This window comes from Sus scrofa, chromosome 2, assembly GCF_000003025.6.
Source record: "Sus scrofa isolate TJ Tabasco breed Duroc chromosome 2, Sscrofa11.1, whole genome shotgun sequence".
NCBI lineage: Eukaryota > Metazoa > Chordata > Mammalia > Artiodactyla > Suidae > Sus > Sus scrofa.
In genome coordinates, this window is record NC_010444.4 from 41,075,351 (window position 1) to 41,090,103 (window position 14,753).

The 14,753-nt window shown below is 39.9% G+C and overlaps 1 protein-coding gene across 3 annotated transcripts in view; it reads left to right on the top strand.

Annotated features, from left to right (window-relative positions):
* Positions 273-14,753, top strand: part of TPH1 (tryptophan hydroxylase 1) — a 33,383-nt gene continuing 18,902 nt past the window's right edge. Inside the window, exons 1-3 of one of the 3 annotated variants that reach the window (XM_005661097.2) lie at positions 276-400; positions 729-880; positions 9,062-9,209. In XM_005661097.2, the coding sequence (XP_005661154.1) occupies positions 9,093-9,209 (117 nt within the window). In that variant the 5' untranslated portion in view covers positions 276-400; positions 729-880; positions 9,062-9,092. Of the gene's footprint in view, positions 401-728; positions 881-9,059; positions 9,210-14,753 lie in introns of those variants that run through there. The other 2 variants (XM_003122941.3, XM_021083266.1) reach the window with 2 other exon arrangements.

Genomic DNA, 14,753 nt, shown 5'->3' on the forward strand with positions numbered 1-14,753 from the left:
TGTTTAATATTAGTCACTGCTGTAGTTAAGGATGGCCTAACATTAGCTTAATTAAAACACCAGTAAGATACATGTGAAGGCTAAGGCGTGCGAGTCCCTGCGCTGGCTGGAGGAGACCGTCAGCACCCAGAGGAGGTCAGCTCTCTGGACAACCCCCTCCTCCCCCGCCCAGGCGAACCCCTTTCTCATTGGCCACTGCCTGGCTGCCTCGGGCGCCTATTGGCCCGCCCCGACGCCCGCTTCTATAAGTGGCAAGCAGCGCGAGGGCGCGGGCTGACCCAGCTCACCGCTAGCGGCGTGGGAGGTGAATATAGTGGCCTTTCCGCCCGGACTAGCACTGCCGTCCTGGATTTGAGTGCGCTGGGCAGCTCAGGGAAGAAGCAGGGTCACTCTCTGGGAGGTAAATGACTGTGGGGAGCTGGGCCCGGGAAGTCGAAGTTTTACCCCTGTGGTCACTCTTCTCCTTTTCTCCTACCCTCTTTGGGGAGAATAGAAACTATTTTTGAGGGCCTCCGTATGCCAAAAACAGGCTTCTTTATGCATCATCTGATTTCACCTTCCTAACAAACCCTATGAGGTAGAGATTTCTAGAATTTTACAGATGAGGAAACAGGTTCAGAGTTGAACAAACGTCTGTGTGATTCCTCTTTGCTAGCAGAAACAGGTTCTTCTTCCTTTTCTCCAACGTCAGGTGGTGACATCTCTTTCTTCCTTCTCCTCTTATAAAGGGAACCTTCCCAAAGAAAAGCGAGTCTGATGCAAAGCCTTTCAGCATCACCTCTGATCACCTCCACCTCAACATAGGACTAAGAGCTCCAGTATAAAGTTACAACTGACAGAGTCGTAGGACATAGTAGTTCAGATCCTGTTAAGGGTCCAGGTAAGCCTAACTGTGCCTCTGACCGTTTGGTTTTCAGAGTTTTTTCCCCACTGATGTGCTACAGTAGTTGACTTGGAGGGGGAAAAAAAAAGGACTAGAGTTGGACTTTCCAATACAGTAAAAGTTTGTGCCTGTCAATTCTCAAAAGAAGGGTGGAATTCACTTATTTGGTTTAAAAGTAGAAGTGAGCATAGCTTCAAGTAACTAGAAATGCCTCTGTTATAATCTGTAAAGCTGTAATCTGTGGCCTGTGAATCTTATCCACTGGCATTCACTTGTATCTGTATTATTGTCACATTAGATTATCTTGAGGCAGGGATGTGTCTTCTATTTCCATTTTTTTTTGCCTGTGCCTTTATTTCATGGATTAACGTTTTTCATGAGCAGTGTTTTCTCTTGCATGTCCTCTTTAATTTTATCCTCATTCCCTTCCCCCATTCAGAAAAGAAAATCAAGATTCTCTGGAGGACTCTCTCCTTCCACACCAGTCCTCCCTGAGGCTTTTAGTTCTGTCTTCAGACAACATCCATGGCTTCAAAATACTTTAATTTGATAGTGCTTTGTGCTTCCTAGATCATAGACATTTAAATTACACTGTTACTGATGAAACTGAGGGGAGAAAAGAGTTAGTCAATGCAAACACCTTGACTTCTACTGCATCTCTACTGTACTCTTGATCTTCTGACCTCCTTCTTGGTGTGTCTTCCTTATTTCCAATGATACATCCTGCACAGCAGTGCTGCCTCAGTCAGATCAGGAAATGCAATAGGAGAATGATTCCCTGCCTTTCACAGGAAAGGGGGAAGTACCAGTTGACATTGGCCTATTAGAGTGTTGCTTTAAAAATAAAACATATACTTCAATGTGAAACACAGATTCAAGCAAGTGTGATCCTTTGGACATTGCATAGCCTTTTATCTTACCAGTCTAGTACTGTGGGCTTTGTTCATGAAGGAGTAGGTAGAAGGGGGTAGGTAGGTTGAAGGAGGAATGGAAAAAAAGTGATGAGGGAAAATGTTGAGGTTCTGAAAGGAGTTTGGGGGTAATTTAATGAAGACAGAATAATGATGTTTCGTAAGTTTTGTCAGGCAAAGCTGTGGCCAAATTTTAGTAAAGATCAAGCCTTGTGCTCTTAAGCTTATTTTGGGGATGAATGTGGGGGAGGAGGAGGTGAGAGTTTTAGTTTCTTAGCTGAAGTTTCTTTGGAGAAACTTCATTCTCATATTGACTTGAGAGGGATAGGAATGTTTCCAAATCTCGATATAAAATGCCTTTATTAGCATTCCCTTGTGACTTGGGGGGTTAAGGATCTGGGCTGTCACTGCTGCCACTTGGGTTGCAGCTGTGGCGCAGGTTCAGTCCCTGGCCCAGGAACTTCCATATGTTGTGGGAGTAGCCAAAAAGAAAGAAGCTTACTCATCATAAATATTCAGTTAATGTATCCTTCACCTTCCTCTGCTCCCACCTATTAGGGAGCCATTGGTGGCAAAACTAGATCCATTCTAGAACTGGGAAAAGAATTATGAACTCCAAGGGGATGGAGTTAGATTAGCCATGACTGTTAGTACCTTCTTACAGTGGCTCCTGCCAGGAGAGCTTAAGGGTAAGTTTTGTATTTTTTAATTTTTTTTGTCTTTTTGTCTTATTAGGGCCACACCTGCAGCATATGGAGGTTCCCAGGCTAGGGGTCCAATCAGAGCTGTAGCCGCAGGCCTACACCAGAGCCACAGCAACTCGGGATCCGAGCCGCATCTGCAACCTACACCACAACCTATGGCAATGCCCGATCCTTAACCCGCTGAGTGAGGCCAGGGATCGAACCTGCATCCTCATGGATGCTAATCAGGTTCTTTAATCGATGAGCCATGACGGAAACTCCTAAGGGTCAGTTTTGTAATGTGAAAGGAAATCTTAATATAGTTTTATATGAAGAGTTGCATTCTAAGTTCTGAGAGATTGTTGAAGGATGAACTGTCAGGAGAGCTGAAATACTGTCATTGTTACCACTGACTGACAAAAATCACTTTTCTTTCCTGTTCTCTGATCCTTGCTCCCATTGTTAAAGTTTGATTACATTATAAAAATAGTGGTGGGCCAGAAAATTGCTTATATTTTCAGAATCCTCTTTAGCCTGTTATGGTGACAATATCAGGGAGAATGGGGACTCAGTAAATATAGGCTGACTCAGTAAATTGTACTTTGGAGTCTTCATCTGTTTGTTTGCAAACAATTGCTAAATTATTCACTTGAGATTTGGAACTTAATAGCCTTTAGAGGTTTCATAATAAATAAACTAGTGGAGCTGAAAATTAACTTAAAATAAAAGAATACTTAAGTTTTATGTCATAAAACAACCTTTCATTTGCTTGCTACCTTAAGAAATAAATGTTTAACTATCTTATAAAATGCTTAATTCCCAGGATAAGAAAAATTTTTATCCAGAGAAGTTTAGAATGTCAGTTTTATTACATTTAACATTTTCCTTTTTAGAAGACTGGGAAATTTGGAAAGCACTTCCTGTTGTTAGAGTTAATATATATTAAGTACTTAGTGTAGGTCAGCAGGTGTTCTAAGGGTTTCATATATTAATCCTTGTAGCCACAAAACTGGTGCTAATTATCCTCCCTCCAATTTTCCAAACAAGGAAATTGATACACATAGAAATTAAAGCTTGCTTACATGGATTTGTAGTTGGATTTATTACTAGCAATTTACTATATTATTTTACACCTCTCTTGTTGCTCTCTTGTTGCTCTCTTATTGCTGGCATTTGCATACTGTAGAGCAAAGTCACCCATACTCTGTGAGGAAAAAAAAAAGTTCATGACCTTTGAGTGACAGATGCATAAGAAATGTTTCCAAAAATTTTCACATCTCTAAATCATTTTAAGAATACATAACTGTATTAAGAATATATACTGTGGCTCAGTAGGTTAAGGGTCTGCAGTTGTCACAGCGAACAACTGCAGTGGCTCAGGTCACTGCTGTGGTGTGGGCTCAATCCCTGGCCCAGGAACTTCCACATGCAATGGGACAACAACAACAACAACAAGAATGCATGACTGAGACCATTCTTGAATTTTTAAAACCCCGGAACAACCAATTCAGAATTTCCTGTGTATAGCTACATTTACCTTAAGAAACAGTCAATTCCTCTGAAGCTGAAAATCTCTTAGGATCATTTGCTTCCCATCCACAAATCCTTTCTGTTCAGAGACATAGAAATGGGCCAAAACCCATCTCTAATCATCTTTAGAACCTCATGGGATGTTGGTCATGGGGTTGGGAAGTAGTGGGGTTGGGTGTGCTCCTCAGATATCGTAGCCGGAATCTCAGGATCCCCTTCTCTTCTGCTTATTTGTACTTAAAAAGTCTGTTTCTCCTCTCCCCTCCGCCTCATAATAAATCTGTGAATTCCTTGGAGGCAAATTTTCTACTTTGTTTTTTTAATCTTAACTGCTCTAACACTGACTATGATACTTTATACGTGTAAATGTGGTTGGGTTGAAATGTCATTTATTTTACCACTGGTGATCATTTGAATCACAGAAAAATTCACATTATTAAGTTTAACTGGCCATTTGGTTTTGAAGCATTTGACATAGAGATTGTTTTATTCATAGAGAATCAATTGACACAATTAGGAATATTTAAGCAGTTTTGATTTTAAACTCAGTGAATCAGTAAGTATTTGTTAAATTTTGAATTATAAACCTCAGTCTTTTCTTGGTACCTGAAATAGACTAGTTTCTTCTGTGGGAAAAATATCAGCATACCAAGTCACATTATGTGTATTAAAATGTGTAAGGGGGTTTTGGATGTTGTGCATTCCAGTTAACTGTTTGGTGATTTTGCGATATAGGAAAAGTTAAGAAAAAACCCTGGGTCATACACTGACAAATGTTAGACCAATGATTAGCTATTTCCTTACACTCTTTTTTTAATTTTTTTTTTATTTTTCCCCCCTGTACAGCATGGGGATCAAGTTATTCTTACATGTATACATTTTCCCCCCACCCTTTGTTCTGTTGCAATATGAGTATCTAGACATAGTTCTTAATGCCACTCAGCAGGATCTCCTTGTAAATCTATTCTAAGTTGTATCTGATAACCCCAAGCTCCCGATCCCTCCCACTCCCTCCCTCTCCCGTTGGGTAGCCACAAGTCTATTCTCCAAGTCCATGATTTACTTTTCTGTGCAGATGTTCATTTGTGTTGCATATTAGATTCCAGTTACTCCTTACACTCTTTTGCAGTGTAAATAAGCAGTTGAAAAGGTAGTGGATATCTAGTTCCTTTGAGAAGTCAACTTTCAACTAGATTGCCAGGAATTTTGTTCTACTTTCTGTGTTTCCGAACATTTTTAGGGTAACTCTTTTGAAATCAGATCCATATGTTAACATTCACATTTTCAAGGACAGTTTTAAATCTGTATTTCTCACGTTCTCTAGCTGTGTGGCTATGGACAGGTTAGTTTCTCTAAGCTTCAGTTTTCTCATTTATAAAATGGATATAATTCCTATCCCCTCGCACCAAGATTTTATGAGAATTATATGGGATAATATTAGTGCATGATATTTATAGACATTTGACCAATGTCAGTTTCCTTAGCCACCTCTTGGGTTGCTAAGAGTGGGTGAAATTTTGCCACCAGAGAATGAGAATTACTTACTTTCTTATCTCCATACTCTCTGAACTTATATGTAGAAGTCCTTCAACTTAGTATGTGCCTGATACACATTTGTTTAACTAAATTCCAAAAATATCATAAGGACTGAATTTTGAAACAGAAAACTGTATTCCATTGGCAAACTTAGTAGCAGACTATTGTTTATGATCACACAGTTGAAAATAACTGAGCATATTTGGTCCTTTATACCCTCTATGAAGCCAATGGGTCTCCTGAAGCTGCCTCCTACAAGCTGCACCGCCCCCCCCCAAATATTACATGGTATGGGTTAAAAAAGAGGCTTTATAGCAGAAAGAGAAAGTTCACAAGTCTTCTCTGGTCAGAAGGACAAAAATTCATGAAGCCCCTCATTTTGCATCATCCTCTAGAAGAGCATTTCAAAGCCAAGAATTTAGCTGGAAAACTACCTTGTACTAACTTTTCTCATTTAGCTTTTGATCAGACTGGCCGTGGTCCTTAGGTGTGTATTTTGATGAGCATAGAAGATCAAGTCCGCACTCATCTGCACTAACTGCAAAGAGCCTTTTGAGGGATCTGGCCCCACTTTCCTTGCCTGCATGATCTCTCATTGCTCTGTAATGGTGAATCACCTCCTCATCCTTTGTCTTTTCAACGTCCTCATGGACTCTTTCTTTTCTTTTTCTTTAAGATCTAATTCAGACACATATTCAATGAAGCACCTGTGAACATGTACCAGAATAATTAATCTAGCCACCTAAGTGATCTACACCATCTGTGTTCCCTGTTTCAGTGCTTGTCCTTTGCATTGTCACTCTCTCTTTAGGAGACTTTTAGTTCCCTGAGGGTGGGGACCATGTCTGTAATCAGTCTTTCATTCATTTATTCATTCAGTGATATCTGTCCTGTGCCTGTTATATGCAGGGACTGTGCTATGTTCTCACAGTTGTGAATAAAAGCACATGTAATCTCTGCCCCCTTGGAGCTCATAGGCTAGTTGGAGAGATGGACACAACCATATACAGAGCTACAGCTGAACCTGTGGCTGTTATGAATGGGAGGTATCTGGTGCAATGAGAACCACCACTATGGGAGTTGACTGGGGGAGGTCAGGGAAAGCTTAAGTTTGAACTATGGGGGACTGAAACACAGATTGTCTGACTTTAAGCCCTGGCCTCTATACCTGCTCTAGAGGCTTAGGTCAATGAGTGAGGGCAGGTAAAAGGTAGTGAGATCGGTTCTATTAATTTAAGTTGCTAAAGGTTGATTCCACTAGAACTACAACGTGAAACTGGGCAATTAGGGAGAATTCATAAGAAAGAAAACCAGTAACCATAAATCCTCAATGTGCTGTTTTCATTTACTAATCCAAATCTTATTGCTCAAGTGTGTATTTCTCAATTTCAAGCCACCAGTACAAAGATATTGTACCTGACATCTATCTCCCACAATATCCTCACTTCCGCCACACACACACACACACACACACACACACACACACACACACACAGAGTTGGATTTATAATCATATGGCACTTGCAGGCCAATACTAAAAAGGTGTCAGGGGAGTTCCCTGGTGGTCTGGTGGTTATTAGGACCTGGTGCTGTCACTGCTACAGCCTGGGTTCAATCCCTGGTTTGAGAACTGAGATCCCACATTAAGCCAATGCATGCTGCAACAAAACAAACAAACAAACAAAACAAAAAAGGGGGCTTCCATGGCCTAGGAGATTCCACAGTCAGAGAGAAAGCAGATACTTGCATGGAATCAGAATTCTCTGTGCCAGCAGTTATCCTTCTAGTCCATCTGTGTCAGAGCTGTGCAGGCTCTAGAATTTACAAAAGAAGTAGAAGGCCTGGTCCAGTTCTGAAGGAGTTGCTACCTTGTTAGAAGATAAGATATGTAAAAGCAACACATTTGGGGAAGCCATTCAAGACCCAGTACCACCACAAATAACAAATGTTGTTGAGGATGTGGAAAAAAGGCAAACCTACTGCATTGTTGGTGGGAATATAAATTGATGCAGCTACTATGCAAGAGGTTCCTCAAAAAGTAAAAACAGAACTACGAAATTCCTCCTGGGTTTATATCTGAAGAAAACAAAAACACTAATTTAAAATGATAGATGCGGTGTTCCCTCATGGCTTAAAAGGTTGAGGATCTGATGTTGTCACTGCTGTGGCTCTGGTTGCAGCTGTGGAATGGGTTCAATCCCTGGCCTGGGAACTTTTGCATGCCACGGATGCAGCCAACAAACAACCAAAGAAGATAGATGTACCCCAATGTTTACAGCAGCATTATTTACAGTAGCCAAGACATGGGAGGAACCTAAGTGTTCATCAAGAGATGAATGGATAAAGAAAATGCGTGTGTACACACACACACACACACACACACACACTGGAATATTGCTTAGCCATAAAATAGAATAAAATTCTGCCATTTGCAATAACATGGATACACCTGGAGGGTATTATGCTTAGTGAAATAAGCCAGACAGAGAAAGGCAAATACTATATGTTATCACTTATATGTGGAATATAAAAAAAGGAAACAAATGCATGAATATAACAAAACCGAAATAGACTTACAGATATAGAGAACTTGTGGATATTGATGTGGAGAGGGACAAGTTAGGGTTAGGAGACTGAGGTACAAACTACTAAGTATAAGATAAATAAGCTACAAGGACATATTCAACACAGGGAATATGGATGATATTTTATCATAACTTTAAGTGGAGTACAATTTATTAATATACTATGAATATTGTACAGTGATACACTATTTATTCATACACTGTGAATCACTACATTGTACACCTGAAGCTAAAAAAAAAGTGCTGAAGTTGTAGGGGGAAAGGAGGTAGGCTTTCATGGAGGAAGAGTGCCCAGTTTAGGCCACAGTAGCTAGGAAGACTGCAAGAAGCCCATGGACTTGAGTCACGCACTGAAAATAATGGATTAGAGAAAAAAAGAAAAGGAAACTACTAACATGAACTTTATGCCTATTATATTTTAGGTACTATGCTGGGCCATGTTTTTTTTTTTTTGTTTGTTTGTTTGTTTTTTTGTTTTTTTGCTATTTCTTTGGGCCGCTCCCGCGGCATATGGAGGTTCCCAGGCTAGGGGTCTAATCAGAGCTGTAGCCACTGGCCTACGCCAGAGCCACAGCAACGCAGTATCCGAGCCGCGTCTGCAACCTACACCACAGCTCACGGCAACGCCGGATCGTTAACCCACTGAGCAAGGGCAGGGACCGAACCCGCAACCTCATGGTTCCTAGTCGGATTCGTTAACCACTGCGCCACGACGGGAACTCCGCTGGGCCATGTTTTAGCATAGTTTGGTTTCATTAGAGTCTTACAAAGCATATCTGCATATCCATGTTTTATAGGTAAGGAAACAAAAACTTGGTTAATGTTATTAGTTATTATCTTAGTTTCAAATATTATCAAATAGAATCTACGTTATCAAATATTGTCTACATTGCACGACTTCTTTATTAGAACTTTCTATTTTTTATACTTCAGAGAAGTTTTAGAGAAGTGCACCCAATTCATCATGATTGAAGACAACAAGGAAAACAAAGAGCATTCCTTAGAAAGGGGAAGAGCAACTGTCATTTTTTCCTTGAAGAATGAAGTTGGAGGACTTATAAAAGCACTGAAAATTTTCCAGGTAAGCATTCTCCATACTTGTAGAAAACTCATATAAAATGAGTCTACAAAACTATTTGTAAATGCTTCTGAGGTGAACTACAGAAATTTTTTAAGCACTTAAGTTTCTAAAATATTGCTCAATTCTGTCGAGTGGGCAAGGAATACACACAATTTACAAAAGAGCAGATGCAAATAACTAATAAAGAAATGGGGGAGGAGGAGTTCCCATTGTGGTGCACTGGTTAACAAACCCAGCTAGTATCCATGAAAATGTGGGTTCGATCCCTGGCCTCGCTCAGTGGGTTATGGATCTGGCATTGCGGTGCGCAGTGGTACAGGTCACAGATGCAGATCGGATCCTGTGTTGCTGTGGCTGTGGCATAGGCTGGCAGCTGTAGCTCCTATTCAACCCCTAGCCTCGGAACCTCCATATGCTGCAGGTTCGGCCCTAAAAGGCAAAAAAAAAAAAGGGGGGGGGAAGGGAGGAGGAGAGGAAAGATTCACTTTATAGATTTTGGAGGAGCAAATTTTAATTATTTAATTATTTTTTATTTTATTTTGAAAATTTATTTTTATTATAGTTGATTTACAATGTTCTGTCAATAATTATTTAACAATTTTATTTTAATTCAATAAAGTACAAACATTTTAATGATATTTAATGGCACATTAATAATATATTAAATGGTATGTTTTATATAGCAAAATAATGAAGCTTCTACAATTATATTGCTCCCTACTGTCAAAGCTTCAGTGCATTTGGCACTTAAATACACCTTTGGTGTGAGGGAAAAATTGGTATGATGAGAAGGGAAACAATCTGGTCATATGTATTGTGAGTTTTAAAATGTTCATATATTTCAATCCAGTAATTCCACTTCCATAGACCCATCTTAAGGAAATCAGGATAAGTCAGTCAGAACATGAATATTTACTGAGCACTTACTAAGTGTAAGGTGCCCTGCTAGTTACAAAGAATGTGGACCTGGACAAAGTAGACAGTGCTGGCCCTCCTAGTTTGTAAAAATCTAGTGGAGAAGACAGACACTAAACAAATGATTTTTTTTTTTGTCTTTTGTCTTTTTAGGGCCTCACCCACAGCACATGGAGGTTCCCAGGCTAGGGGTCTAAGCAGAGATATAGCTGCCGGCCTACGCCAGAGCCACAGCCAAGCCTGATGTGAGCCACATCTGCCACCTACACCACAGCTCACAGCAACACTGGATCCTTAACCCACTAAGCAAGGGCAGGAATTGAACCCACAACTTCATGGTTCCTAGTCGGATTCGTTAACCACTGTGCCATGATGGGAACTCCTAAACAAATAATTTTAGTACGTAAATAATTACATGTGTGTACAGTGACCTGAAAGAGAGGTACCAGGTACTATGATAGCATTGAACTGGGCGACCTGACCTAGTTTAAGAGCTTAGAAACACAAAGATTTATTTATAGGAACTAAAAATTAAACACGACTTGTCCTGAGATGCAGGACAGGTTAAATTATGCTACTAGAACATCATTGGGGTTAAGCTTGTAGGCTCTGGAGGCTGACCACCTGAGTTCAAATCCTTGCTCTTTCACTTATTGGCTGTGTGATCATGGGCAAATTAATTAGTCTCTCTGTGCTTCATCTTTGCATTTATGAAATGAGAACCCTACCTACCTCATATAGTCATTCTGAGAACTAATAGAATTAATGTGTGTAAAGTGACATGCTGGAGGATAATGTAAGAAAAAGTACACACACACACGCACATATATGTCTGGGTCACTTTGCTGTACAGTAGAAATTGTCAGAACATTGTAAATCAACTGTAATAGAAAAAATAAAAATCTTAAAACATAAAACACATACATGCAGGATAGTTCAAAGTAAATTGTCAATAAATGTTAGCTATTTAGACATCAAGGTTCTATCCATATGGCATGCTATTAAATAGGTGTTTGAAAATAATATTTCAAAGAATTAAAAATCCTTAATATAAACAAATGGTCTAGAGGAGTTTGTGATGAAGAACATCAGTTTTTTAACCAATACCTCAGTCCCACTCCCTGGAGGCAACTTCTTTTAACTATTTCTGTTCTTTAGTTTTTTTGGTGGTGAATTTATAATATCCAAATATTGTTCTGATCTCTCTCTTTGAATTAACAACTTATGATATTTCTTTGCTCTCAATTGTGAATGAAACTGATACCTCCTCTGTCCCTTCTCCCTCCTACTCCTCCCCAAATTTTATAACCACAAGATTATTTTAAACTCTTTTAGTGATTACCTTTGAGTCTCTAAATACTATACTTATATTCCTTCCATCAACTTTCTTTTTTATTTTTAATCAAAGAATCGTGTGCATGGTTTAAAAAGTCAATCCCGGAGTTCCCGTCGTGGCGCAGTGGTTAACAAATCCAACTAGGAACCATGAGGTTGTGGGTTCGGTCCCTGGCCTTGCTCAGTGGGTTAAGGATCCGGTGTTGCCATGAGCTGTGGTGTAGGTTGCAGACGCGGCTCGGACCCCACGTTGCTGTGGCTCTGGCATAGGCCTGCAGCTACAGCTCCAATTAGACCCCTAGCCTAGGAACCTCCATATGCCACAGAAGTGGCCCAAGAAATGGCAAAAAGACAAAAATAAAAATAAAATAAAAAATAAAAAAATTAAAAAAAGTCAATCCCACACTATAAAATTTACAAAGGAAACAGTAGTCTTCTGCTTCATCTCTCTTTGCTCCTAAATTCCACTGAATATTTTTTGTTGATCTTGACGTGGAGTGTTGAGCTAATCACAGTCCTTAAATCACGTGGACACTGTCACCACTGATGCATACAACCTCCTCCTGTTTTATTCTATTCCCATTTCTCTCTTCTGATAGACAACTGCTCTGATATGTTTGATCTGTACACTTGAATTATTTTGTATGTTACTTATGTTAGCTTTGTGCACGTCGGTGGATTGGTAATTTATATAAAGGTTATCGACAGTACATGTTTTCTTTTACTCAGCACTTTTTAAGACCTACCCGTGCTCCTAGCATTTCCATCTCCTTCGTATCTCTGACTGCTGCATAGTGTTGTGGGCGTGAGTCCATCTATTTTACTTATCCTCAGCCAGTAGGGACAACCAGTTTCAGCTCTTTTAACTATATCTTCTGGTATTTACTTTCATATTTATAAACAATATGCTTATGTTGCTGCTATTTTGTGATTGTTTTCATTTGTGCATATTGCCTATTGATTTTCTCCAGTGGAAGTGAAGATTTAGCTTGCTTTCTTTTTTTTTTTTTTTTTTTAAGATTTAGCTTTCTTGGTAGAACTCCCTTCCTCGTGGCCCCCTCAACTTCCCTTCCCCTACCTTTCCAATGTAGTTATGTTCCATTTTTTGGCTATGTCAGTCTTTAGTGTTTTCATTATTAAGATTATGTAAATCTTGGAGTTCCCATGGTGGCTTAGTGGTAACATGGATTAGTATCCATGAAGATGCAGGTTTGATCCCTAGCCTAGCTCCGTGGGTTAAGGATCCAGCATTGCTGCAAGCAGTGGTATAAGTTGTAGTCGAGGCTCGGATCCTGCGTTGCTGTGGCTGTGGCTGTGGCTGTGGCTGTGGCCAGCAGCTGCAGCTCCGATTCGACCCCTAGCCTGGGAATTTCCATATGCTGCAAATTTGGCCCTAAAAGGACAAAAAAAAAAAAAGTTTATGTAAATCTTGTTCAACGAAGAGCCATATTGTTCATTATTCTGACTCTTTATTTCCTGTACATACATAGTGCAGGATTACAACATGGTGGTTAAGGGCATGAACTATGGAGCTGGACAACCTGAGTATGAATTCAGTTCTGACACTTATTAGCTGTGTGCCTTTGGGCAAACTGCTTAACCTCTCTGTGCCTTTGTTTCTGTAATTGACCTATCTGATAGGGAATGTCTCACTTGTTACTTTATCTGAATTTACCTGGATTTTCTTGACTAAGTTTTTCTTCTGAAAAAACTTTTAAATTATTTAGTTACATTTCCTCACCAATTTCCATAAAGATTTTGACTTTAATAGCGTTCAATTTTAGATTGATTGAGACAGAATTACCATTTTTGTCTTTTTCTATAAAAACATAATTTATAGCTTTATATTTTAAAGTTATAATTCAGAAAATATTTATAAATACATTCTATTGTAAAAATTCATGAGAAATAGATTTAGTGAAACTCTCCTTGATCCCTGATCAATTCCAGTGTATTTTGTAACTGGCATTCTTTTATTGATTCTATGATAGATTCAATGTTCCAGGACAAACCCTGCCTATTCCAATTTTCCAACATCCCTGAGACTGACTCTTCTTTCTTATTTATCAAGTTCACGTTCCCTGCTAATTCTTAGCTCATCCCTACCTCTTTGCTTGTACGGTTCCTCCTGTTTTGAATCACACTTTTCCCCTCTGTCTCCCATTCTATCTGTTTGTTTGTTTGTTTGTTTATTTATTTATTTTATTTTTCTGTCTTTTTAGGGCCGCACCCGTGGCATATGGAGGTTCCCAGGCTAAGGATCTAATTGGAGCGGTAGCCGCTGGCCTATGCCACAGTCACAGGAACACCAGATCCAAGCCATGTCTGTGACCTACACTACAGCTCACGGTAATTCCGGATCCTTAACCCGTTGAGCAAGGCCGGGGCTCAAACCTGCGTCCTCATGGATACCAGTCAGATTCGTTTCCACTGAGCCATGACGGGAACTCCATCTATCTATTTTTTTAAAGACTCATCTCAGTTTCTGTCTGCTCTGTAGAACCTTCTACTTCCTCTAACTCATGATGCTTTTCCCCTTTGCTGTACATCTTCTGTACTACATGCTATACATCTTTTCACGATTTGTATTTTCTCTTAGTTTCTTGTGTATTAGCCAAACACATTACAGACTCCTTGTATGTCTTGCCCTTCTTTGTATGCTTTACAGCACTTACCTGGCTACATAGGTGTTCACTACATTAATTAGATTGAACTGGTTAGAACTGGAGATCATCTACTCTAACTTTCTCATTTTTTGGATGAGGAAAAGTGTTGGGTGATTGGTTCTTATGTTTCATGATAATGTCACCAGGACTTTTCCTCAGCCCCCAGATTGGTAAGAGAGGATACCCTCCCCTGCTAGTTTATGCATATGGCACCCACAGCTCAGGCTGGCATGGGAAGAGATCAGAAGAAGCAGTCTCTGGAAGTTCCCTTTGTGGCTCAGTGGGTGACAAACCCAACTAGTATTCATGAGGATTCGGGTTTGATCCCTGGCATTGCTCAGTGGGTCAGGGATCCAGAGTTGCCATGAGCTGTGGTGTAGGTTGCCAACGCAGTTTGGATCCTGCGTTGCTGTGGCTGTGGTGTAGGCCAGTGCCTACAGCTCCAATTTGACCCCTAGCTTAGGAACTTCCATATGCCCTGGGTGCGCCCCTAAAAAAAAAAAAAAAGGCAGCAGCATTCTGGTTCAGCTGGTTACTAAGTTTGTAGCTTAAGAGATTGGCAGCATTAAATATTCTGTATTCAAGCTGTTCATCTAATTTTATTAAATGCATTTTTGCAAAGGAAACT